Source organism: Panthera uncia, chromosome X, assembly GCF_023721935.1.
Source record: "Panthera uncia isolate 11264 chromosome X, Puncia_PCG_1.0, whole genome shotgun sequence".
Lineage (NCBI taxonomy): Eukaryota > Metazoa > Chordata > Mammalia > Carnivora > Felidae > Panthera > Panthera uncia.
This window is the reverse complement of record NC_064817.1, coordinates 16,624,957-16,650,752: the sequence shown is the minus strand read 5'-3', so window position 1 is coordinate 16,650,752 and position 25,796 is coordinate 16,624,957. Positions and strand designations below refer to the sequence as shown.

Genomic DNA, 25,796 nt, shown 5'->3' with positions numbered 1-25,796 from the left:
AATAAAGAAATAAGGGCCCTGAATGATACATTGGATCAGATGGACTTGACAGATATATTTAGAACTGTGCATCCCAAAGCAACAGAATATACTTTCTTCTCAAGTGCACATGGAACATTCTCCAAGATAGATCACATACTGGGTCACAAAACAGCCCTTCATAAGTATACAAGAATTGAGATCATACAATGCATACTTTCAGACCACAATGTTATGAAGCTTGAAGTCAACCACAGGAAAAAGTCTGGAAAACCTCCAAAAGCATGGAGGTTAAAGAACACCCTACTAAAGAATGAATGGGTCAACCAGGTAATTAGAGAAGAATTTTAAAAATATATGGAAACAAACGAAAATGAAAATACAACAATCCAAATGCTTTGGGATGCAGCGAAGGCAGTCCTGAGAGGAAAATACATTGCAATCCAGGCCTATCTCAAGAAACAAGAAAAATCCCAAATACAAAATCTAACAGCACACCTAAAGGAACTAGAAGCAGAACAGCAAAGGCAGCCTAAACCCAGCAGAAGAAGAGAAATAATAAAGTTCAGAGCAGAAATAAACAATATAGAATCTAAAAAAAACTGTAGAGCAGATCAATGAAACAAAAAGTTGATTGTTTAAAAAATAAAATTGATAAACCTCTAGCCAGGCTTCTCAAAAAGAAAAGGGAGATGACCCAAATAGATAAAATCATGAATGAAAATGGAATTATTACAATAAATCCCTCAGAAATACAAGCAATTATCAGGGAATACTATGAAAAATTATATGCCAACAAACTGGATGACCTGGAAGAAATGGACAAATTCCTAAGCACCCACACTAGGAACTCAAACAGGAAGAAATAGAAAACTTGAACAGACCCATAACCAGCTGAGAAATTGAATCAGTTATCAAAAATCTCCCAACAAATAAGAGTCCAGGACCAGATAGCTTCCCAGGGGAATTCTACCAGACATTTAAAGCAGAGATAATACCCATCCTTCTCAAGCTGTTCCAAAAAATAGAAAGGGAAAGAAAACTTCCAGACTCATTCTATGAAGCCAGCATTACTTTGATTCCTAAACCAGACAGAGACCCAGCATAAAAGAGAACTATAGGCCAATATCCCTGATGAATATGGATGCAAAAATTCTCAATAACATAATAGCAAATCGAATTCAACAGCATATATAAAGAATTATTCACAATGATCAAGTGGGATTCATTCCTGGGCTGCAGGGCTGGTTCAACATTCACAAATCAGTCAATGTGATACATTACATTAATGAAAGAAAAGATAAGAACCATATGATCCTGTCAATCAATGCAGAAAAAGCATTTCACAAAATTCAGCATCCTTTCTTAATAAAAACCCTCAAGAAAGTTGGTATAGAAGTAACATACTTAAAGATCATAAAAACCATTTATGAAAAGCCCACAGCGAATATTATCCTCAATGGGGAAAAGCTGAGAGCTTTCCCCGAGATCAGGAACACGACAGGGATGTCCACTCTCACCGCTGTTGTTTAATGTAGTGTTGAAAGTTCTAGTATCAGCAATCAGACAACAAAAGGAAATCAAAGGCATCAAAATTGGCAATGATGAAGTCAAGCTTTCACTTTTTCAAGATGATATGATACTATACATGTAAAACCCGACAGACTCCACCAAAAGTCTGCTAGAACTGATACATCAATTTAGCAAAGTCACAGGATACAAAATTAACATACAGAAATCAGTTGCATTCTTATACACTAATAATGAAGCAACAGAAAGACAAATAAAGAAAATGATCTCATTCACAATTGCACCAAGAAGCATAAAATACCTAGGAATAAATCTAACCAAATATATAAAAGATCTGTATGCTGAAAACTATAGAAAGCTTATGAAGGAAATTGAAGAAGATACAAAGAAATGCAAGAACATTCCTTGTTCATGGATTGGAAGAATAAATATTGTTAAAATGTCAATACTACCCAAAGCAATCTTCACATTCAATGCAACCCCAATCAAAATTGCACCAGCATTCTTCTCGAAGCTAGAACAAGCAATCCTAAAATTCATATGGAACCACAAAAGGCCCCGAATAGCCAAAGTAATATTAAAGAAGACCAAAGAAGGAGGCATCACAATCCCAGACTTTAGCCTCTACTACATAGCTGTAATCATCAAGACAGCATGGTATTGGCACAAAAACAGACACATGGACCAATGGAATAGAATAGAGACTCGAGAATTGGACCCACAAAAGTATGGCAACTAATCTTTGACAAAGCAGGAAAGAATATCCAATGGAAAAAAAGTCTCTTTAACAAATGGTGCTGAGAGAACTGGACAGCAACATGCAGAAGAATGAAACTAGACCACTTTCTTACACCACTCACAAAAATGAACTCAAAATGGATAAAGGATCTGAATGTGAGACAGGAAACCATCAAAACCCTAGAGGGGAAAGCAGGAAAAAAGCCTTTCTGACCTTAGCTGCAGAAATTTCTTACTTGACACATCCCCAAATGCAAGGGAATTAAAAGAAAAAATGAACTATGGGGATCTCATCAAGATAAAAAGCTTCTGCACTGCAAAGGAAACAATCAACAAAACTAAAAGGCAACCTACAGAATGGGAAAAGATATTTGCAAATGACATATCAGACAAAGGGCTAGTATCCAAAATCTGTAAAGAAGTCACCAAACTCCACACCCAAAATACAAATAATCCAGTGAAGAAATGGGCAGAAAACATGAATAGACACTTCTCTAAAGAAGACATCCAGATGGCCAACAGGCACATGAAAAGATGCTCAACGTCGCTTCTTCATCAGGGAAATAGAAATCAAAACCACACTCAGATACCACATCATGCCAGTCAGAGTGGCTAAAATGAACAAATCAGGAGACTATAGATGCTGGAGAGCATGTGGAGAAACGGGAACCTTCTTGCACTGTTGGTGGGAATGCAAACTGGTGCATCCACTCTGGAAAACAGTGTGGAGGTTCCTCAAAAAATTAAAAATAGATCTACCCTACGACCCAGCAATAGCACTGCTAGGAATTTACCTAAGGGATACAGGAGGGCTGATGCATAGGGGCACTTGTACCCCAATGCTTATAGCAGCACTTTCAACGATAGCCAAATTATGGAAAGGACCTAAATGTCCATCAACTGATGAATGGATAAAGAAATTGTGGTTTATATACACAATGGAATACTACTTGGCAATGAGTAAGAATGAAATCTGGCCATCTGTAGCAAAGTGGATGGAATTGGAGAGTGTTATGCTAAAGTGAAATAAGTCATACAGAGAAAGACAGATACTATATGTTTTCACTCTTATGTGGACCCTAGAAGCTTAACAGTAGACCATGGGGAAGGGGAAGGAAAAAAAAGTTTGAGAGGGAGGGAGCCAAAGCATAAAAGACTGTTAAAAACTGAGAATAAACTGAGGGTTGATGGGAGGTAGGAGGGAGGGGAAAGTGGGTGATGGGTATTGAGTAGGGCACCTGTTGGGATGAGCACTGGGTGTTGTATGGAAACCAATTTGACAATAAATTTCATATTAAAAAATTAAAATTAAAATTAAAAACAAAACAAAAAAAACAAAAAAAATAAAGTTAGAGTCCATTTAAAAAAAAGAGAGGAACCTAATCAATCAACCTGTAATGTAACATTCACTCTATAGCCATTAGCACCTATAAAACATTAATTTGTCGCTTTATATATAATACTCACATTTCAAATAGTTTTTTAGAAAAAGTCAGAATAATTTAAAAAGGATAATACAGTTGTTATATGAAGGCAAAGTAAAAATACTTTGAAGCCTTCAAAATTTAAGATAATACTCAAATTACTTTTTAAATGCAACTCAAGAATTAGAGAATAAAAAATCTTCTGGACAAAACCTGGAAGGATACCCTGAGAGAACTCCTTAACTGAAACCTAAGGGAAATTGTTGAATTTTTATCTTGAATGGATGTTGTACTTTGTCAGATGCTTTTTCTGCAACTATTGAAATGATCATAGGGTTCTTATCCTTTCTTCTATTAATGTGCTGTATTAGGTTGATTGATTTGCAAATATTAAACCACCCTAGAAACCCAAGAATAAATTCCACTTGACCATGGTGAATGATTTTTTTAATTGTACTGCTGGATTCTATTTGCTAGCATTTTATTGAGAATTTTCGCAACTATGTTCATGAAAGATATTGGCCTATAGGTTTCTTTTTTTAGTGGAGTCCTTGTGTGGTTTTGGTATCAGGGTAACGCTGGCCTCATATAATGAATTTGGAAGTTTTCTTTCTTTTCTAGCTTTTGGAATAGTTTGAGAAGAAAAGGTATTAGCTATTCTTTTAATGTTTGATAGATTTCACATGTAAAGCATCGGGCCCTGGACTTCTGTTTGTTAGGAGTTTCTTGATTGCTGATACAGTGTCCTTGCTGGTTATCGGTCTGTTCAAGTTTTCTATTTCTTCCTGTTTCAGTTTTGGTAGTTATATGTTTCTAGGAATTTTTCCATTTGTTCCAAGTTGTCCAATTTGTTGGCATATAGTTTCTCATCATATTCTCTTATAATTGTATTTCTGTGGTGTTGGTTGTTATTTCTCCTCTCATTTGTGATTTTATTTGTGTCTTTTTTCTTTTTGATACGTCTGGATAGAGGTTTATCATTTTTATTGATGTTTTTCAGAGAACCAGCTCCTGGTTTCATTGATCTGTTGTTTTTTTAGTTTCTGTGTCATTTATTTTGGCTCTATTCTGTATGATTTCCTTCCTTCTTCTGGCTTTAGGCTTCATCTTTTGTTCTTTTTCTAGCTCCTTTAGGTGCAAGGTTAGATTGTTTCTTTGAGATTTTTCATGCCTCTTGAGCTACACTTGTATTGCTATATACTTCCCTCTTAGGACTGCTTTGTTGGACTCCTTTGTTTTCATTTTCATGTTTCCATGTAGTTTTAAATTTTTTCTTTGGTTTTCTGGTTAACCCATTTGCTGTTTGGTAGCATGTTGTTTAATCTGCATGTATTTGTGGTCTTTTCAAATTTTTTTCTAGTTGACTTTTAGTTTTACAGTGTTGTGGTCAGAACAGGTGCATGGTATAATTTCAATCTCTTTGTACTTGTTGAGATCCATTTTGTGATCTTATATGTGATCTATTCTGGAGAATGTTCCCTATTAAGATGAATGTATATTCTGCTGGTTTAGGATGGAATGCTCTGAATATATCTATTAAGTCTATGTAGTCCAGTGTGTCATTCAAAGCCACTGTTTCCTTGTTTTTCTGTTCAGAAGATCTCTCCATTGGTATAAATGGGCTGCTAACATCACCTAGTATTATTGTGTTATCTACTAGGTTGTTTTATGTTTGTTATTAATTGTTTTATATATGTAGGTGGTCCCATTTGGATGCATACATACTCACATTGTTATTATATCTTTTTGTTGGCTTGTCCCCTTGATGACTATATAGTGCCCTTCTTTGTCTCTTTTAACAGTCTTGTTTTAAAGTCTAGTTTGTTCAATACAAGTATTGCTACTCCAGCTTTCTTTTGAGATCCATTTGTACAATAAATTGTTCTCTGCCCCCTCAATGTCAATTTACAAGTTTCTTTAGGTCTAAAATGAGTCTCTTGTAGGCAGCATATAGATAGGTCTTGTTTTTTTATCCATTTTGACACCTTATGTCTTTTGATTGGAGCAGTTCACTTACATTCAAAGTAATAAGTGGTAGATACAAATCTATTTAGTACCATTTTATTACCTGTTTTCTCATTGTTTTTGGAGATTTTCTCTGATCCTTTCTTTGTCATTTTTGGTCTCTCCTTTTCACTCAAAGAGTCCCCTCTAATATTTCTTGCATGGCTGGTTTAGTGGTCATGAATGCCTTTAGTTTTTGTTTGTCTGGGAAACTCTTCATTTTTCTTTCTACTCTGATAGCCTTGCTGGATAGAGTATTCTTGGCTGCAGATTTTCCCTATTCAGCACTTTGAATACATCATGCCATTGCCTTCTGGCCTCCTAAGTTTCTGTTAGGAAATTTCCAGCTACCTTTATGGGTGTTTCCTTGTAAGTTAGGGACTTACTTGCTACTTTTAAGATTTTTTTCTTTATCACTATATTTTGCAATTTAATTACAATACATCTTGGTGTTGGCCTCCTTTTGTTGATTTTGATGAGAGTTCTCTGTGCCTCCTGTACCTGGATGTCCATTTCCTTATCCAGATTAGGGAAGTTTTCAGTTATTATTTCTTCAAGTAAATTTTCTGCCCCCTTTTCTCTCTTCTTCTTCTAGGACTCCTATAATATGAATGTTATTAAATTTGATGGAATCACTGATTCCCTAAATCTATTCTTGTGTTGCATAATCCTTCTCTCTTTTGTTCAGTTTCATTCTTTCCTATTATTTTGTGGTCTCGGTCACTAATTCATTCCTCTGCTTCTTCCAGCCTGCTGTTCATTTCATCAGGCCTCTTTCCAATCCTGTTTACTGCATTCTTCATCTCTGATTCTTTTTAACTCTTTTATTTTTGTGTTAAGGGTCTCACTGATGTCTTCTATTCTCAAGCCCAGGGAGTCGCCTTAGGATTATTATTTTAAATTCTCCAACAGGCATGTTACTTTTATTGGTTTCACTTAGATATCTGGCAGTGGACTTATCTTGTTCTTTCTTTTGGGATCAATTCCTCCATCTTAGCCTTTTGTCTCAGTCTCTGTCTTCTCTGTGTTAGAAAAGCCAATATGTCTCCTGCCCTTGAAAGTAATGGCCTTATGAAGAAGAGGTCAAGTAGTGTCCATATCTTGGTGCTTCCGGGGGTGTCTGGTGTGTGGTGCATGTACTCTGCTGTTGTGTTTTGGCTGCTCTATCCTCAGGCCAGTCATCTGCATAGGCTCTTCTTGCCTACTGTGGGCAGTGTTTGGTCCCTGGCCTAAATGTGACAAATTTTAACTAGGTGTGCTCTAGTCTGCTTGTGAAATGAGACCTGACACTAGCTCCACCAGAACTGAGGCCTGGCAAGGCTCTCTGGTTGGGCAACATGGTGGGGGCAGGGTTTTATGCTGGTCTTCTGGGGTAGGAGCCCACTGTGTAGGGACTGAGGCAAGCTTGACTGAGGAGGGCAGCCCCACTAGGATGCAGGGGGTGGGTAGGGCTTGGTATAAGCAAGTTAGGCGGCCAATGTTCATTCTTCACTACTTCCTGCAAGTAGTTCTGGGTTTATATTGAGGGATGGGCAAGGGAAATGGTACCAGCCAGCTCCTTTGTTTCTGGGGAGACAGCTCTGTGAAAGCTGCCTCTCAGGGATACACTCTGAGTGAATACTTTCTCCCCTGTCTACCCCAGGTGTTCCTCAGATCATTGTTTCCATGCTGTCTACCCCTAGGTTGTTTGCCTACCTTTTCTTCAGGAGCAGTAGAGTGCCCTCTGGACCCTATCACAGCCAAGCCTTCTGACCTTTAAAACTCCAGGATTTAAGCCCTGCTGTTTTCAAGAAGTCATGAAATTCAGCCCCTCTTATTTTCCAAGACAATGCCTTTGGGAAAATGTTTTTCTTGTGTGTTCCCATGTGCTTCTCTCTCTCCAGCCTTTCTCCATGACCAGGGCTCCTGCCCCTCTACAGCACTGCCATTTGTTTCTCACCTAAACCACATCTCCACACTTCCTACGTTCTTTGATGTAGTAGTCTCTTCTCTCCCTTTAGTTGTGGAGTTTGTTCTGTCCATCTTCAGGTCAATTTCTGAGGTATTTAGGATGATTTAATAGTTATCTAGTTGTGTTCTTGGGACAAGACAAGGCTAGGAACCTCCTACTCTGCCACCATCTTCCTCTGCTGCCTATTGTCTCAACTTTTAAAAAGTGCAGATTTATTCATTACAGACTTGCTTTTTACTGGATATGCATGGGGAAATTATGTATTATTACTGATATAGAAAGGACTACATCACGAAAACAAAAGCTTAGCCCTGAAATGTAGTTAGCTATTTTCTTTGTCCTATATGTTACCTATTTGTTTATTTGTAGTCTGCCAGGAAACAATTGTGGCTACACTGATTTAACACAGCCAGTCTATTTGTACTGTTCTTCCTTTTAATTATATGCATGTGAAAGCACAGGAAAGAAAGAAATGAAGGATATATTTAACATTTTAGAAGATCACATTTGCTATATCCTCACTAGTAGCAAATTCTCTAAACACTTAACAAAATATTCAATATTGGCACCACATATTTTACAATGTCAATGCTATTTTATTCAGCGCTCTTAATTTGATTGCATCACATAGCAGGTGTTTAGGTTTTATAATACTTTGCTTTATAAATATGAGTGAGTAGTAAAAAGATTGCTTTAATGAATATTTTTTAGAAATGAATTATTTTGAGATGAATGAATCAAGCAATTATGTTGCAAAGAAACAAATCCTAGCAATTGCAGCCATCTAAATTTTCAGGCAAAATACCTATTATATGAAAAGTAAATGAAGAATGAAATGAAAGCTGTTCTTATCCTGTCATAAATGATCCACTTACACTTCCCAATAACAAGGTGTATTGTCAGAGCATAAATTAAGGGCTATACATTAAGCTATATATTTTATTTATGCTTACTCTTGCAGTTAATATACAATGCTCTCTATTGAGGCATACTAAATGAGAGCATAACAGCAGGAAAGAGTTAACATACCTCCAAATCATGAACAGCTTACTTCTTTCTAGAATAACATGGTACAAACAATATAGCTGGTGTTTAAATAAATACATGCTGCATGGATGAACATGTTACTAAAGAAACCTTTGATTTTCATCAACTGCCATAACATTTATTCCCCATCAGTACTAACTTTAAAATAAGACAGATGAAAATATTCCATAGCTTGAAAGAAACAAAGAAATTTGGTGATTTTTTTGTGTCTTCGTTGTATTAGGAACAGAAACTTCAGAGTCAGAGGCAAGAGAAAAATGTACAGTTCTCTGGAAAACGGCAGAGAACTTCATTCAGTAAGATAACATTAATTTAATATCTTCTGCATGTAAGCACCGGGCAGAAAGCATACTGAAGAACCAAAAAAACCCGACTAAGTGAAAAATTATAATGTGATACAAAATGTAAGTTGCCTTTCTTCCTTTCACTTCCCTCTCTGCACCAGCCAAATCAAAATTCTCATTTTTCTCTGAATACTTCATACTCTTTCACATTTCTGTATTTACATGATATTTCTTCTGCCTAGATAACTTTTCCCCGACTTTTTGTCTGGCAAACTTCTACTCATCCTGCAAGTCCCAAAGCAAATCCCACCTACATTTCCTGGATCCCTGGATTCATTATTTCCTTCTGCAATCCTCTGGGATTTTAAAAAATCTGTATTATCTTTTAATGACTATTGTCTTATTTACTGGACTGTATACATCTTAGGAGCATGGACTGTGCCTTTTTCATTTTTGTAATTCCCATGGTATCACTGTTTGATCATGAATATATAATTGTTAAAATAAGAAATAAAACCAGTAGATGTAAGGAAAAAGTAGAAAGCCAGTAGAGACATTAAAGTTTCAAAGGGATATTTCACAATACCCCATTCCCAACAGCACACCTCCTGGTCTAGTCAACTCAGCTTGCTGATGAGGGATCTCATCCCCTAATTTTATAATGGTATGTAGAAGTAAATCAGAATTCACTGCCTAGAAATTTACTTTAAATTCACTGGAAAATATCCGTTTGCATAAATTAGAAGGTATCTGCACTTCTAACTTCCTGATGTATAGTCATTAGGAAGTGGTAGAAGGGAAGTTTGATATTTGACCTCCTTGGGGAATGTAACCAATTTATTGCTGAATAAACACAGAAAGAATGAATTTAATGTGTTTTTTCCCCAAGAATATGATGCAACACTGTAGTGCTTAAACCCAGAATTGTGGAGGAATTAAAACTCAGCATATGAAGAGATTTACCACAGCTCCATGGTGAGAACATTGAAATAGTCTAAACATATATCTCTGATGCCATCTTTCTTTTTTTAAATTTTTTTTAACGTTTATTCATTTTTTGATAGAGACAGAGCATGAGTGGGGGAGGGGCAGAGAGAGAGGGAGACACAGAATCCGAAGCAGGCTCCAGGCTCTGAACTGACAGCACAGAGCCTGACGCAGGGCTCAAACTCACAGACCGTGAGATCATGACCTTGAGCCGAAGTCAGATGCCAAACCGACTGAGCCACCTAGGTGCCCCTCTGATGTCATCTTTCTAAGTAAGTTTAGGTCAGCAGAGATTGTTAATGACCCAAACTCCAAAGCCTGTAGGTTCAGACTGTTTGTGGGTAGAACTGTAATCATCAATCTTATTTCCTTCTTCAAACTGACAGTGCAAAGTTCAGCACGTGAGTGGTTCATCTGTGGAGTTCTGCTTATGAGACGTAACACCCTGAACTGACACACCCAATTACTTACTGTTATAAAAGACATGGCAGATAGAGGACTGTTAGATGGTGTGCTCATGTCCAAGCCACTTCCAGTGCACCTTCATGGCCACACTGACTCATATTTGGAGACTAGTATGCAAAACCATGGAGGACTCTTACCTTACCTTGAGTACCATCTTTTATATCCAGCATGATTTCTGTGATCTGATTCTGATAAGGGATAGAGTGCAAGTGCATGCTCGAGTCCAAACTGATTTCTCTGATCTCAGCAATAGGAAAATAAGAAGATCCCCAAACTATCATGTGAAAAATGTCTCAAGACTTTTACAATGCCACTTTCAAAAAATATTTATTCAGTATCCACTATTGCCAGGGATCTGTGGTATACACGAGGTGTTTAATAAGCATAGTTACTTTTGCCACATAGCTTACAATCTAGCAGATGAAACAGACATTAAACTGACAAATATGGAATTACAAAATGAGATGAAGGTTAAAATAATAACAGTAAGGGGCTAATTTTAGAACAGTCAATGGTGAGAGAACAATTAGAATGTCTTTTTGAGGAAATGACAATTAAGGTTAAGACTGAGATGTCTAAGTGGAAGGTAATATTCAATCAATCTGGTTTCACATTGTAATCTTTTTTAGAAACTGTTTTCAGTCAGGTCTTTTTTTTTTTTTTTTTTTTTTAAGTAGGCTCCACACCCAATGTGGGGCTTTAACTCATGACCCTGAGGATCAAGAGTCACATGCTCTACCAACTGAGACAGCCAGGCACCCCTCAATCACGTTTTTACTTGCTTATTCTAATGGCTTTTAGTGAAATTTGATATTATTGATGTTTCTTAATGAAAAGTACTCCCCATTGTTTTTCTGACAATTCTTTTGAAGTTATCTTCCCGCTTTTCTGACCACTCCATAAGCCTCCCCTGCAGTTTCCTCTTCTTCCTTCCCAGCCCAAATATGGAGCTGAGTCCTTTGTTCATTATATTCTACAGGTCCTCCTTGGGTAGATCTGCTTTATCTCTATGGATTCAATCCTTATATCCTAGAGACTCCTAAATCTCTATCTTCAGCCACTTCTCAACCTCCAAATTCATTTGTTCAACTATATGATAAGTATTTCTTCATGGATAACTCAGAGATGTCTCAAATTCAACAAATCTAAAACTCAATTTATATTCCCAGCTAAAACTATTCTTGATACTACTGTCCATCTTCATTATTGCAAAATCACCTACTCTATCTCTGCAGCCAGAGAGCATGGAATCTTTCTCAACTCCCTTTATCTCATCCCTCATATTCACCACATCTTCTCTATTCCTGTTCCACATCCTTAGTTTAAGCCCTACTGGTAGCCTAAGTAGAGTATTTTACACATTACCAAACAGTTCACCTGGTCTTCAGATTATGCCCACTCCATCCCATCCTTTTCACTACCATCAGTTACCTTTTTAAAATAAGTATTTGATCATTCCTACATGGTTTTCCAATATCCACAAAAGAAAGTACAAATCTCTTACCATGATGTTTAGGTACTTTATAGTCTGGGCCTATTCTATATTTTATAGCCTAATCTTCTGCCAATGTTTCCCACGTATTTTTGTCCTCTCAAAAAGTTAACCACAGTTCAAACCTACCAGGTATGCTCTTTATTGTGTGTGCCTGTGTAGGTGTTGTTTTACCTACATGGAAAGCCCTTTGTTCTTATTCTTCCAAACACATGCTCATCTTACTCTAGCATGCTTTTGCAATATGAACCCATCTATCATAGTCAAAGCTAGCTATTTTCTCTTCTGTGCCCTCATAATACTTAGCTTATACTTTTATTTTGGTAATTATACTATAGTATTGTGATTATTTGTGTGCTACTCTCCACCCCTAAGGCTCTTCAAGAGGGCAGGAACTTACATCTGACATACAAGTCCTGGGAGTATTAACTGACAATTGAATTTTTAAGAATTATCTACTCATTTCTTATTAATTATCATCTTAATAGTTAACTACTTATTGAATGCCTACTGTGGGCCAGGCACTGAATTAGGCACTATATAAACACTATCTCATTTGCTTTTCACAACACATCCAAAAGGCAGTTGTTATTATCAACATTTTAAATAAAAAACTAAGGTTGTGATGAAATTACTTGCCCACAAGTGTCAGTAACTGAGCCAAATGTCAATCACAGATGATTATATTACAAGACTCACGTTTTCTTTCTCACTGTAGCTCTAGACCCCTTGCAACTATCTACAAAAATTTAAAATTAAATCCGGTGTCACCTTACCCAACATGGAAAAAAAATGTTCATTTCAGAATATATAATGTGTTATCAGACTCCTGAAGGATTATTTTGACATTGATTTCTCTTGTAATTTGACAAAATAAACCATATAATGTACAATATTCAATTTTTATTGGATGTATACATTTAGAACATTCAAATAATTTGATTATTTTAACAATGATGTTTCTAATAGGATTTCTTAATATTTGTGACACTAAATCAAAACTTTCAGAGGGGAATGGACTTTATAACTGATCATATTCACCTGCATACCCCAAATGATGCTGTCAACACTTCCTTGGTGAGCTCTAACATATGGTTTTGAAGTAACTAAATGTAATGTCACTAGTTGGGTTATAAACCTCTTTAATTTGTAATTTGGCACTATATAATATGCCAAATTTAATGAAGGAGGAAAATACCACTTCTAGTCAGTTGAGAATTAGGAGAGTTATAAATTTTTAAAAAATTAAATTATTTTTAAATAGAGAAGAAAAAAGAAGGGAAGAAACAAGAAAAGGGAAAAAATTTTAAATGAAATAAAACAAGTTTCACTTTCCACCAGTTAATGTCCTTACCAGTGCACACAGAAGATCAACTGCTTCCAAGATCAATTCCTGATGGCCAATGCGGCTGACCCCCAGATCTTCTAGTTCCTGATGTGTAATGCGCAGCAGCTGGTCTCCACTGATCTTCTCCCTCTCAAAGTTCTTAATATACTGCTGCAAACAATCATCAAGACCTGCAAAAGAAAAAATATGGAAGACAAGAATGAAACAAACAGTTTAGCCAAACAAATAGAAAAAATATAATAAGCATTAACTCCTACCAAGTCACAAGTTAACTCCATTTCAACTCTGGACTAGTCCACTTTTTTCCAACCTACATCTTGGCTGCAGGAGGAAAAAAAAAAAACCACTTCATCATATCCCTAGTTGTTAGGCTCCTATTTGAATTTTACTCAGTAATTACTGGAAATCTTTAAGTCACTTCTTAAGCAGCTCTTTTTGTTGCTTATTTCATAAAGTGTGCTAGTAAGCAGATTGTGCCCACTTCTAAACTTATCTGCACCTCACTCCCCGTTTCTTCTTCAACTCCACTGCAGAGGGAGAGGTAACTTTCTTCCTATATAAGACTGATTGATCTTCCTGTGCTCTGAAATCCCATCTTCTGCCACATTAACATTACTTCAACAATTAAAAAATTAAACACTCTTTATTTCAACCATTTCCTAGCCAATGACTCCTATATTCAAACCTCTGCTATCTTAAAAAACAAAATAAACAAAACAAAAACTTTTCCTTGTTTTCTTTGATCCTGTGTTCCCCACTAGTTTGTTCTTCCCTACACAGCCAAGCCCCTTACCTCCCCTCCTACACCTGCAATAAACTCCCTAATCCACTAACAATTGGATTTCATCCAAATCCAAAAGTGGAATCCAGAGTGGATACATTTTTCAGGATTACTCAGGGCACTTCATAAGTGATTAGCTTGGCTACAGATTGGGTCAGCATCAATCGCCTATGAATTTCATACATATGATACAAATGATGAACAAATGATGAACTGGAGTAACAAGATTACTTCTCTCTAGATTTTTAAGTAAGAGATACCAAGAAAATGAGGCAACTAGCAAAAACTAACAGGTCTTGATTTTAAATCAGGCCATCTAGATTAAATATCGGCCATCTAGATTAAACCAGTTTTATGGTTTTTCTGCTGAGTCACTCACTATCCCCTCCAATTCATCTTCCCCAACATAAAAATTCTTTAAAAAAATTTTAAGTTTATTTATTTATTTTGAGAGACAGAGAGAGAGAGAGAGTAAGAGAGAGAGAGAGAGAGAGGAAGTGTGAGCAGGGGAGGGGCACACAAAGAGGCAGAGAGAGAGTATACCAAGCAGGCTCTGTGCTAACAGCAGGGCTCAAATTCACAAACCAGGAGCTGAGCTAAAACCAAGAGTCAGACTCTTAACCAATTAAACAACCCAGGTGCCCCTAAAAATTTTTGTCATTTTTTTTCCTCAAAACTTTTCAGTTTCCTCATATTTATGACGGAATAATATCTGAACTCCTGTATATAGTGTTCAAGGCCCTTTCTGATCTGGACCTTGCCTTCCTATACAGACTCCATACTTCCCAATCTCCCACTCTACAGACCTCCATTACAAAAATTTCAACATTGTATTAAATTTTGTTCTCATCTCTGTGTGCCCAATACATAGCCTGGAAATTCCTTGAAGTTTGGCAGTGTATCTTCTAAATGAAAACCCAGGACTGAGCACAGTGACTAACACAGAGTAGGGCTCAATAAGTGTAAAACGAACAAATCAGATGTGTAATTTTATGCTATATCACCTGGTTGGGGAAAATCAGGAACATTTTATTTTACTTTTTTTAAATATGAAATTTATTGCCAAATTGGTTTCCATATAACACCCAGTGCTCATCCCAACAGGTGCCCTCCTCAATGCCCATCACCCACTTTCCCCTCCCTCCCACCCCCCATCAACCTTCAGTTTACTCTCAGTTTTTAAGAGTCTCTTATGGTTTGCCTTCCTCCGGAACATTTTAAATAAGAGCTAAATCTAAAATTAAGAGTGGAGAGAAAGAACATTTGGTACATGGCATTTTGAGGCACTCATGTCTTGATACATTGCAGAATAATATGAGACAAAATGTTATTATTTTGAGTTGATTTTTCTAGATTCTTCTATGTAAAGGAATGATAAAAGACCTCCTAGAGCACCAATGCCACCAACATCATCATTAAGGTTACAGACCAAGTCACATAATATGTGGCAGTGTAGAAATAAGGGAGAGAGGCTTATCTTACATCTCATTAACTGGTGCCTAAGTTAACTATCAAGGCATACTACTCCATAATATAGCATTTTGGCTCCCATATTTAAAATGTAAAATATATGACAAATATACAGCTAGGATATTATAATACAATTATAGTAATCCCACTCTGTGATAATATGCATATTTATAAACCAAAAGGTACTTTTATGTACACTTTTTCTTACTTGAATTACAAATAATTAATGACCTTATAATTTTAGAGTTGTTTTGACTGAAAGGCCAAAATCAACATCTGAAATCTGTATATGCAGAAAATATGGCCCAAACAGGGAGGAGGGCACTTGTTGGGATGAGCACTGGGTGTTGTATGGAAACCCATTTGATAATAAATTATATTAAAATAAAAAATAAAAATAAAAGTAAAAACAAACAAAAATATGTGAAAAAAAAGAAAGAAAATATGGCCCCAAAAGCCATCTACAAAAACCACAAAAATCAATACATTATAATATTGGGCTACAGGCCTGAATGTCATGATTCCAGAATCTATACAGCATACATGCAATAATTAAAACTCACTCACTCATACACAATTTTATTTAAAGTGGAACTGTCCCATTTTCAAGAATGAGAAATTCTTTAGTGATCATATGACTAGTCTTCAATACTCTAATATTTATTCACTAGATAAAATGAGACTATATACCAAATTTTAAAAATATTATCTACCCTTTTTTTAAAGCTCTAATGTTGCATGAATTATTTACTCACTTTCCATCAAACTTACTCTTTCTTGTTGACATATTTCAAAATAATTATAAGTAAAATTTATAACCTCTACTTAAAAATTCCTATTCTTCTTAAGAAAACATACAGAAAATAAATTTTGATCCATACTCTAAACCACACAAGTGTACCGTGAAGAAAATTGTGCACTTTTGTCAACTGAAACATTAAACTACATGCATTACTGTGTCTAAAACGACACCCTAAAACCATTAAAAAGAATGCTTGAAATCGTTACTATGACATGTGTCTCTGACTTTTTCAATGAATTACACTGCTTTCCATCATCTTTAGGGAAGAGGAATGAACATAATCATGGATCTAGAAACATGTTCCAAAAATAATGAAACATTTACGAAATGATGACATTTGAGAGATGTCTTAAGGATGTACACATTTCCACTAAATCAACGATATTCCAAAAGATTGAGTAAAATAAATTAATCCAGTATACTGTGGAAGTAGATACGGGAGGTGTAAATTATTACATTTAGTGTTCAAAATATTAAAAACCCACTTAAAATGGTATTAAGAGGATGACTCTATTCCTACTACAGGAAATTTTACTTTATACACCATTTTATACGTAATATATGTGCTCGTATCTATAAACTGAACACTCTCTAATATTTACAGCAAAAAATAAAAATGTAAATTCATTTGTTAGAGTTCTGTTGCCACTATTTACTGTGAAGAATAAAGATTGACATATGAAGATTTGTGAGGATTCTGTCCCTTCTGCAAAATAAGGTTAGGAAATTAAAACAAACACATATCAGTCCGATTTCCTTTTGCTTACTCAAATACATGAATGATAATTCGAGGCAGAAGATCCATCTAGCTTTAGTCTACTTTTCAGTCCCCTTATTTTACTTGACACTGCTTTTTTCCCAAGATCACCAATGACCAAAATCACACCAGACTCAATTGCCTCATTTACAATCTCATTCTCCATAAGCAAGTTATTTATCTATTTCTACAACCATTTTTACAGTCTTAGAACCATCTTAGAAGATTCCCCAATTTAATCTCTTATCTTGTCAGTTAGTGAGAAACATAATTTCTTCATTCAAAATATCTCTTGCTCTGCCCTTTCATTTCTGATCTCATTGTCACCAGATTACTCATGCTGTACAGCCTGCCCTGATGCCCATCTACTCCCCCTGGCACCAGTCTGTTCAGTATATCACTGTCAGATCTCTAAAAACACTCTTTGATCAAGCCATTTCCCGATTCAAAAATATCAAGGACTATTCCTGCCAAAAGGTTAAAATTCAAAAATGTTTAATTTTTAAGGCTTTTTAAAGGGAGAGGTCTTGGATATCATTATCACTTAGCATTCATGTATTAATTGCAACAACTACTACAAGACAATAAAAGCGTTTTATACATTATAAACAGCCAGAAAGTTCATATTACCATGTTTTTATTCTATGCACAAGTAGTATATAATGATAATTGATCCAGCAAAAGACAATTCCCATTTAAGATTTTGTGATACTTCAAGCTCTGACTTCGCTCAGGTCATGATCTCGTGGTTCATGAGTTCGAGCCCCACATCAGGCTCTGTGCTGACAGCTCAGAGCCTGGAGCCTGCTTGGGATTCTGTGTTTTCCTCTCTGTCTGTCCTTCCCCCACTTGTACTCTGTATCTCTGTCTCTGTGTGTGTCTCTCTCTCTCAAAAATAAACTAAAAAAATTTTAAAAATTAAAAAAATAAGATCTTGTAGTACTCCCTAAACCAACTGAAAAGGATGAAATTATATTCAACAGCATGTTGGCACTAAATGACTTTACTGTATTCTAATTATTGGAAAACTCGCTAACCTATGTATGTAATATACAAACTACTTAAAAGATACCCAGAATATTTAATAAATCAAATTCCTGAAGTATTCTAGAAAAATGAAATTTTGCTCTAGAACCTATAAAGTTAAAAATCTGTTTAATAATTCCCATACAGTTCTGGGATGATACAGCCTTATAAATTCTTGATTTAATTCAGAGATGAGCAGCCCATTACTTTTACTTAGTAAATAGAAGTATATTTTTACTCCTTGATATTCTTTTAATTATACTCCAGTTTATATTTTGTTCACTCAAAAAGAAAATAAGAAAAAATTTTCCTCAAAAACACCTATGCCACTAAACAATTCTAAATTCCAATAAAAAAAGGCAGTAAGTATTTTAACAAGTGAGAAACAACATGAATAAGAATAAAAAATGTGGGCAACCATACTTTGAAATACCACCCAGCAATAAAAAAATGATATATACTTGGATGGATCTCAAGGATCTCACTGAGTGAAAATTGCAAATCTTAAAGAAGTTACTCAATGATTTCATTTATAGTACATACTGAAAAAGGCAAAACTATAGCAACAGAAAGGAAATCAGTAGTTGCCAGGGATTGGGAATGTAAAGAGGCTATGACTATGAAGCAGCAGGAGGGAGTTTTTTGGGGGTGAGGAAACTGTTTTGTATCCTGACTGTGGTACTGGTTACATAATTCTATAAATATGTTGAAACTCATACAACCCTAACACCAAAAAACTCAATTTTACTCTGTAAATTAAAAAAAAATTAAATTACAAATGAATTACAGGCTATCAAACATTTGGAAAATACTATTAAACTCAAAATTTAGTTAAAAATTTTTCCTTCTGGCATTTTATCATGGTATTTGATATAAAAGACCCAGACCAGGGAACAATGTTTCTGGCAGTGTATTCAGCAACTATATATTAAGCACCTACTAAGATTAGGGCCGTGCATATTAATGCATTTAACTACCTTTGAAAAGACTGCTTTGCTCTGCTGTCTGGCAGAGCTGAAAGCTATAAACAGAATTCTGAGAAGCTGTATATGACGCAGGGTATGCAGACTGATGCATTAGAAAACCAATCACTGCCTGTTGTCTCTAAAGACGTCTTTTAAGGCCAGGCCCCACTCTGCTGATCATTGCCATTTCTACTCTTCTCAGACCTAATTTTTTTCTCTAACAATATAATGCTGTCTTTAAGATACAAACTAAAAAAAATCAAGACTGGGAAACAATATGAAATTGTTCCATTTTGCAAAAATAATTCAGCCTCCTTGCAATCTGTTTCTGGTTCTTCATTTTAAACCAGAGTAGATTTTTAATGCCAGGCAACTTTAAAATGAATTTCAAAGAAATATCTGGTTGAAAATTCCCCTCTTTAGAAAAGACCAACAGAAAGCAAAAATAAAGAAGAAAACTTTATCAGCACTGAAACCAGGAGACATTGCTAACCACCTAAAAGACAGACTAAAGATGCAATGTTACAAAATAAAAAAGGTACTAGAAGAAATCTAGGTTCTGTATCAAACCAGAGCAAGAAACAGTGAAGAAAAAAGACAGATATGTTTGATTACATAAAAATTAAGTTTTTGTTATGACATATCAAATCAGAATATTCACAAAAAATGTACTTAAAATATATCCAGTGATACACTACATGAAGGCCAACTAAAGAGGACAACGTAACCCATGGACATACTATCAAGCTGCTTAAAACTTCTCAGTTTTAAAATACTGATATACGGTAATCTGAGATTGCAACCTGAAAATGTGTGTCACACAAAACAATGTCTGAATGGTTTTATAATTTTGTAATTTTTAAAGTTGTGTACCCCAAACGTGGTAAAGGAGCTGGACAAGCAGTTTTTCTCAAAGTGATTTTCAGAACAGCTTGCAAACAAACTTTTAAATGCTCTTTAAGTAATAAACTCTAAATCTTATACAATTATTCTGCACTTTCATATTTTAATTTTAAAAACAAAGTCTAAAATGATTTTGATGACATGTTCAGTACACAAAGACTGACTGCTTTTATAGTGAGGCTTAAAGCTATTAGATACCTAAGAATTCACATAGAATATTTTTCAAAGATCACACTTTCCCCCTCAAATGAATAGTCCATTTCAGGGGTGCCTGGGTGATTCCGTTGGTTGAGCATCTGACTCTTGATTTCGGCTCGGGTCATGATCCCATGGTCATGAAATTGAGCCCTAGGTCTGGCTCTGTGCTAAATGTGGAGCAAGCCTACTTGAGATTCTCTCTCTCTCTCTCTCTCTCTCTCTCTCTCTCCTTCAGCCCCTGTTCCCAGCTTGTGCTCTAAAAAAAAAAAAAAAAAAAAAAAAAAAAAAAGTCCACTACAGAGATGGTTGTAACTAACACTGAAACTATTTGTTTCTTTGCAAGTCTTCACAGTCTTTGCTAATAATAATTTATTAACAGAAAAGTGACTTTAATAAAAAAGGTAGACCAAGCATAAGGAATTAGTTGCAAATCTAGAGATTAGTGAAGTCTTTCATTTTACAACTTAATAGGTAATCATTTTTTATTTGTTTGTTTGTTTAAGGAAGCTTAAGGGCATCTAAGCCTTACATCTTTCATTCTAACATTCAAGAACCTCCAAGTTCAGGCCCCAACCTATTTTTCTAACATTATCTCTAACACATTTATATATCCTATGCTGCAGCCAAAGTCAACAACTCAACTATTTCCTTAATGTGATTATTCCTATTACCCAGAATAATATTTACATATTCTACATACTTAATTGTTGAAATCATGCCAGGTTTTGATCACTGAATCAGGTGATCTCTCTTCTCTTTATATCTATGGATTCTACACTTATGGCATTTATTTATTACTCACGCTGTTTGTTATAATGTTTGTATTAGTATCTTATTACCCCCAACAGATTATAGAACCCCGAAGGATAGCATCACTGACTCCCTCCATACAGCAATGGGCAGAGCAAGCATCTGATACATATTCAGTCATTCCTTTATTTAATTAATATTTACAGAGGTAATTACTATGTGCTAGGCACTGGGAATCAAATGCCGAACAAAAACTAACATGGCCATTGACTTTATGGAGTTGATATAATACTGAAGGTGACCATTAAACATTAATTATTTGATTGACAAAATAGATGTATAAACACAAGCTATGATAATCGTCATGAAGGAAAAAAAATACACAGTGCTATGAGAAAGAAAAAAGTAGACTTAACCATATACTGAGGTGGCAAGTCAAGAATGGAAGGCTTACTTGAGAGATCGATGACTGTATTATGATCCACAAGCTTAAAAATGGTTAAAGGAGGAGGAGTGGAAAATTCAACCAACAGAAACAACATATGCAAAGATTGTGTGCTACAAAAAGAAACACCATACATTTGAAAAACTGAAAGAAGTTTCTGTGTCTGAAATGCAGAGATAAGACAATGAAGCAAGAGGGGGTTAGAGAGATGGGCCAGAGGCAACATGATGCAGGATCTTGTAGTCCATGGTCAGAATCCTAACCATGACCCTAAAAGCAATGAGAAGGAACTGAAGGATTTGAAAGAGACAGCATTAAAAGTGTTTTGTGAGCATTACTCCAGCTGTAGTATAGTAAATTGTAGGCTGCCAAGAGAGAGAGGCAGGTTGGATGACATTTTTTTGTTAATTTAAAATTTTTTAAAATGTTAATTTTTTTACTTAGGGAGAACACAAGCAGGAGAGGGGCATGGAAAGGGAGAGAGAGAATCCCAAACAGGCTCCACACTGTCAGCTCAGAACCCAATGCAGGGCTTTAACACACAAACCGTGAGATTGTGACCTGAGCTGAAGTCCGAGGCTTAACTGACTGAGCCATCCAGGCACCCCAGGTTGGGTGACATTTGAAATAATCTAATTATCAAAAAGTAGTTGTTCGTCCAAGGATGATGGCAGGAAAGGAAGAGAAGACTGGAAAGAAGATAAAATCATGCAGGAATTGGTGCTGGATTAGATGTGATGGAGGGGAGACCATGGGAAGGAAGACGACACCTACATTTCTGAATTACAGAAATGGATTAATGGTGACATTATTCACAGACAATGGAAATACCACAGAAGTAGTTTAGGGTAGCTGGCTCTCTTCTGGACATTTGGGATTACAGTTCTTTTGAGACAGGCAGGTATCAATGTTGAGGAGTCAGTCAAAAATAAAGGTCTGCTCTGGAGAAGTATATTTAAAAGTTATGGGTATACAAGTATAAAATGGAAGCCATGAGTATTACTGAGACTAAATAGGAAAAAGGAATAGAGTGAAAAGAGGATTTAGAATTGAACCAGAAGACTCCAAAATGGAAACACTTGTTACAGAGAAACCTACAAAGAAAACTAAGGAAGTGCAGCCAGAGAGGAATGAAAAAAAGACATGAAGAAAAGTAGTGTCATGGAATCCAATGGAAGAAAATGTTTCAAGATTGGCAGTAAAGGACAATGGTAAAAACACAACAAACAAACAAACAAACAAACAAACAAATCTTATGGGTCAGATTACTAGAATTCAAAGCCTACCAAGAATTTGACAATTAGGAGATTATCAGTGACTTTAACCAGAAAGTATTGTAATGACACAAATAGAGTGCATAGAAATGTGTCATGTTGGGTCAAAGAGACTATTGTTGTAACAATTTGAGACATGAAGGAAAAAAACCTTTGTGAGATTAAGTAGCTCCCTAAATCTACACAGTACGTAACCGACTGGCAGAGCAAGGATGAAAACCTAGTCCCAGAGGATTCTTAAATCCAATCTGTTTTGACTATATCAGACTTTTTCAAGACTAAAAAAATATATCTTAACAATCAAGCGGATTTATATGCTTGCAAAAAAGAGTAAATTGAGCTCGACTGAAACATACAGTTATCAAAACAAAGAAGGGATAACACAGGACAGTGGCTAGTAAAATCATAATATTCCAGACCTACATGAAAAAGTATTTAAAATTACCAAGGATTGAGGTGTTAAGATGGCAGAATAGTATGGGGACCCAGAGCTTGTTTCATCCCTGAAACACAGCTAGACCAGCATCAAACCATTCTGAACACCTAAGAAATAGATATGAGGATTAACGCAACAATCTGTATAACTGGAGCCAGAGAACTTGGCAGGTATGTGGTGTGGAAAGGTGAATTGGGGGAGAGAAAAGATGTAGAGGGTAGGGAGCCATTTTTGCAGAGAGAGGACAGAGAAAGAAAAGAGAAAGGGGGAGAATGCAGTACATCAGGATCGCACAAGAAAAGCACCCCCCCCCCCAAAAAAAAAGTAGCTGGAGAGAAAGAGTGAAAACACTCGCAGGGGACTGGACAAAATATCTATTTCCCAGAACCATTGATGAGGAGAAAGGAGAGGGTTTCAATACCACCAGGATTCTATAAACAGTGGAGCGCAGAGTCTGAAGGTTTGGAGCTCAGTGTCTAGTGGTGCTCTGGCAAGGAAATAGGTCAAATCCCCAAGAGCAGGCAGCGAGGTATGAGGGGTCTGTGTGCCACACAAGGAGAAGTGGATCCCCTGATTACAGTGCATGTGGTAGAGACCATATGGCTTCCCTGAGGGCAAAAGCTCAGCGGACCCCAGAGAGCAGCCACGTTTACTGATAATGGAACAATGATGCCAAAGGACAACAAACCCTGACACTGGCTCTGTGTTGTGATTTGCCATAAACTCTGGGCCTCTGCCACTGTGCAATCACACAAATGTTTTCTGGGACAAGCTGACACCCAGCCATTGCTCGGTGAGACACTTCCCCAGCTGCAGGGGTCTCTTAAGTGTGGGGTTTTGAAAGATAGTTCCATCTGAGATAAAACCCTGGAGTGAGGTGCCACCTGGAAGGCAGACAGCTTGGACAAGGACAGGGTCGAGGCAGGGAGTGGATGAGGGCCTGAAACAAGGGAGGGGTGCTTGATCGCAGGTCTGTGAAGGTGCAGGGTTCCTTCCTGCGCCAGAAACTAGGAAGTAGGGTGAAGTCATTTTCACTTGTAGCATGCACATGTGTCCCCACACAGAAATCATACCCAGTAAGCCAAGCAGGGCTACCAAGTGGAGAATGGAGCAGTTATGCCAAGCCCTGCCCACTTGTGACCTCCAGGCACATCCCCCAGAAGACGGGTACAAACCCTTTCCACCTGCTTATTAGTCTATGGACTATAGAGTGCTTCAAAGTTTCAGTTCGAGGGGAAACTGGATGTAACTTCATTTGAGTTTCATTCTGTTTGCTGATTGATTTGTTCATTTTCTTTGCTTTTGTTTTTGCTTAAGTTGTTTTTTTCTTTTTCTTTCTTTTCTTTCTCTTTCTTGGATACAGAAAGAGCAAATTCTTTTTTACTTATTTTTATTTTTTTACTATATTTTATTTTATTCTACTTTATTATTTAAAATTCTTTATTAAAAACATTTTTAACCTTTTTTTTTCCTTTCCTTTCTCTTTTTTCTCTATTCTATCAAGCATTTCTCAACAAGTAGACTGAAACACACCTAGGATCTGGCTTCCTTTACTTTGTTTTGTTTTTAATTTTTCAATTTTAATATTTTATTTTATTAATCTTTGTCTTCCTTCAAAATTAAAAGATGGAGGAATTCACACCAAAATAAAGATCAGTAAGAAATGACAGCCAGGAATTTAATCAACACAAATATAATTAAGATGTCAGAACTAGAATTTAAAATGATTATAAGGATACAAGCTGGGGTTGAAAAAAGCATAGAAGACACCAGAGAACCCCTTTCTGCATAGATAAAAGAACTACAGTCTAGTCAGTCCAAAATAAAAAAAATGCTATAACTGAGATGCAATCTTGAACGGATGCCATGACAGCAAAGGTGGACAAAGCAGAGCAGCAACTCAGTGAGAAAGAAGATAAAATTATGGAAAATAATGAAGCAGAAAAAAAGGGACACAAAGGCAAAAGATCATGATAAAAGACTTAGAGAACTCAGTGACTTATTAAAAAGGAGTAACATTCAAATCACAGGAGTTCCAGAAGATGGAGAGAAAATGGGGCAGAAAGTTTATGTGAGCAAATTATGACTGAAAACATACCTAATCTGGGGAAGGACAAAGACATCAAAACACAAGAAGCACAGAGAACTCCCAATGGATTCAACAAAAACCAACAATCACCAAAACCTATCATAGTCAGATGCACAAAATACAAAGGTAAGGAAAGAATTATAGAAACAGCAATGGAAAAAAGTCTTTCATATACAAGGGAAGACAGATCATGTTCACAGCAGATCTGTCCACAGAAATTTGGCAGGCCAGAAAGGAGGGGTAGGATATATTCAACGTGCTGAATAGGAAAAATATGCAGCCAAGAATTCTTTATCCAGCAAGGCTATCATTCAAATCAGAATGAGAGATAAAGAGTTTCCCAGACAAACAAAAACTAAAGGAGTTTGTAAACACTAAACCAGCACTGCAAGAAATTTTATGGGGGACTCTTTCAGTGGAGAAAACAAAACAAAACAAAACAAAACAAAACAAAAAGGACCAAAAGCAACAAAGACTAGAAAGGACCACAGAATATCACAGGAAACACCAACTATACAGGCAACACAATGACACTAAATTCCTTTGTATCTTTCAATAATCACGCTAAATGTAAATGAACTAAATGCTCCAATCAAAAGACATAAGGTATCAGAATGTATAAAAAATAAGACCCATCTATATGCTACTTGC

The 25,796-nt window shown here is 36.1% G+C and overlaps 1 protein-coding gene across 4 annotated transcripts in view; it reads right to left on the bottom strand.

Annotated features, from left to right (window-relative positions):
* The window catches only part of CNKSR2 (connector enhancer of kinase suppressor of Ras 2), a 301,223-nt gene that overhangs the window by 220,581 nt on the left and 54,846 nt on the right, over positions 1 to 25,796 (bottom strand). For all 4 annotated transcript variants that reach the window (XM_049643574.1, XM_049643575.1, XM_049643576.1 and 1 more), the window contains exon 2: positions 13,256 to 13,419. In XM_049643574.1, the coding sequence (XP_049499531.1) occupies positions 13,256 to 13,419 (164 nt within the window). The remainder of the gene's footprint in view (positions 1 to 13,255; positions 13,420 to 25,796) is intronic.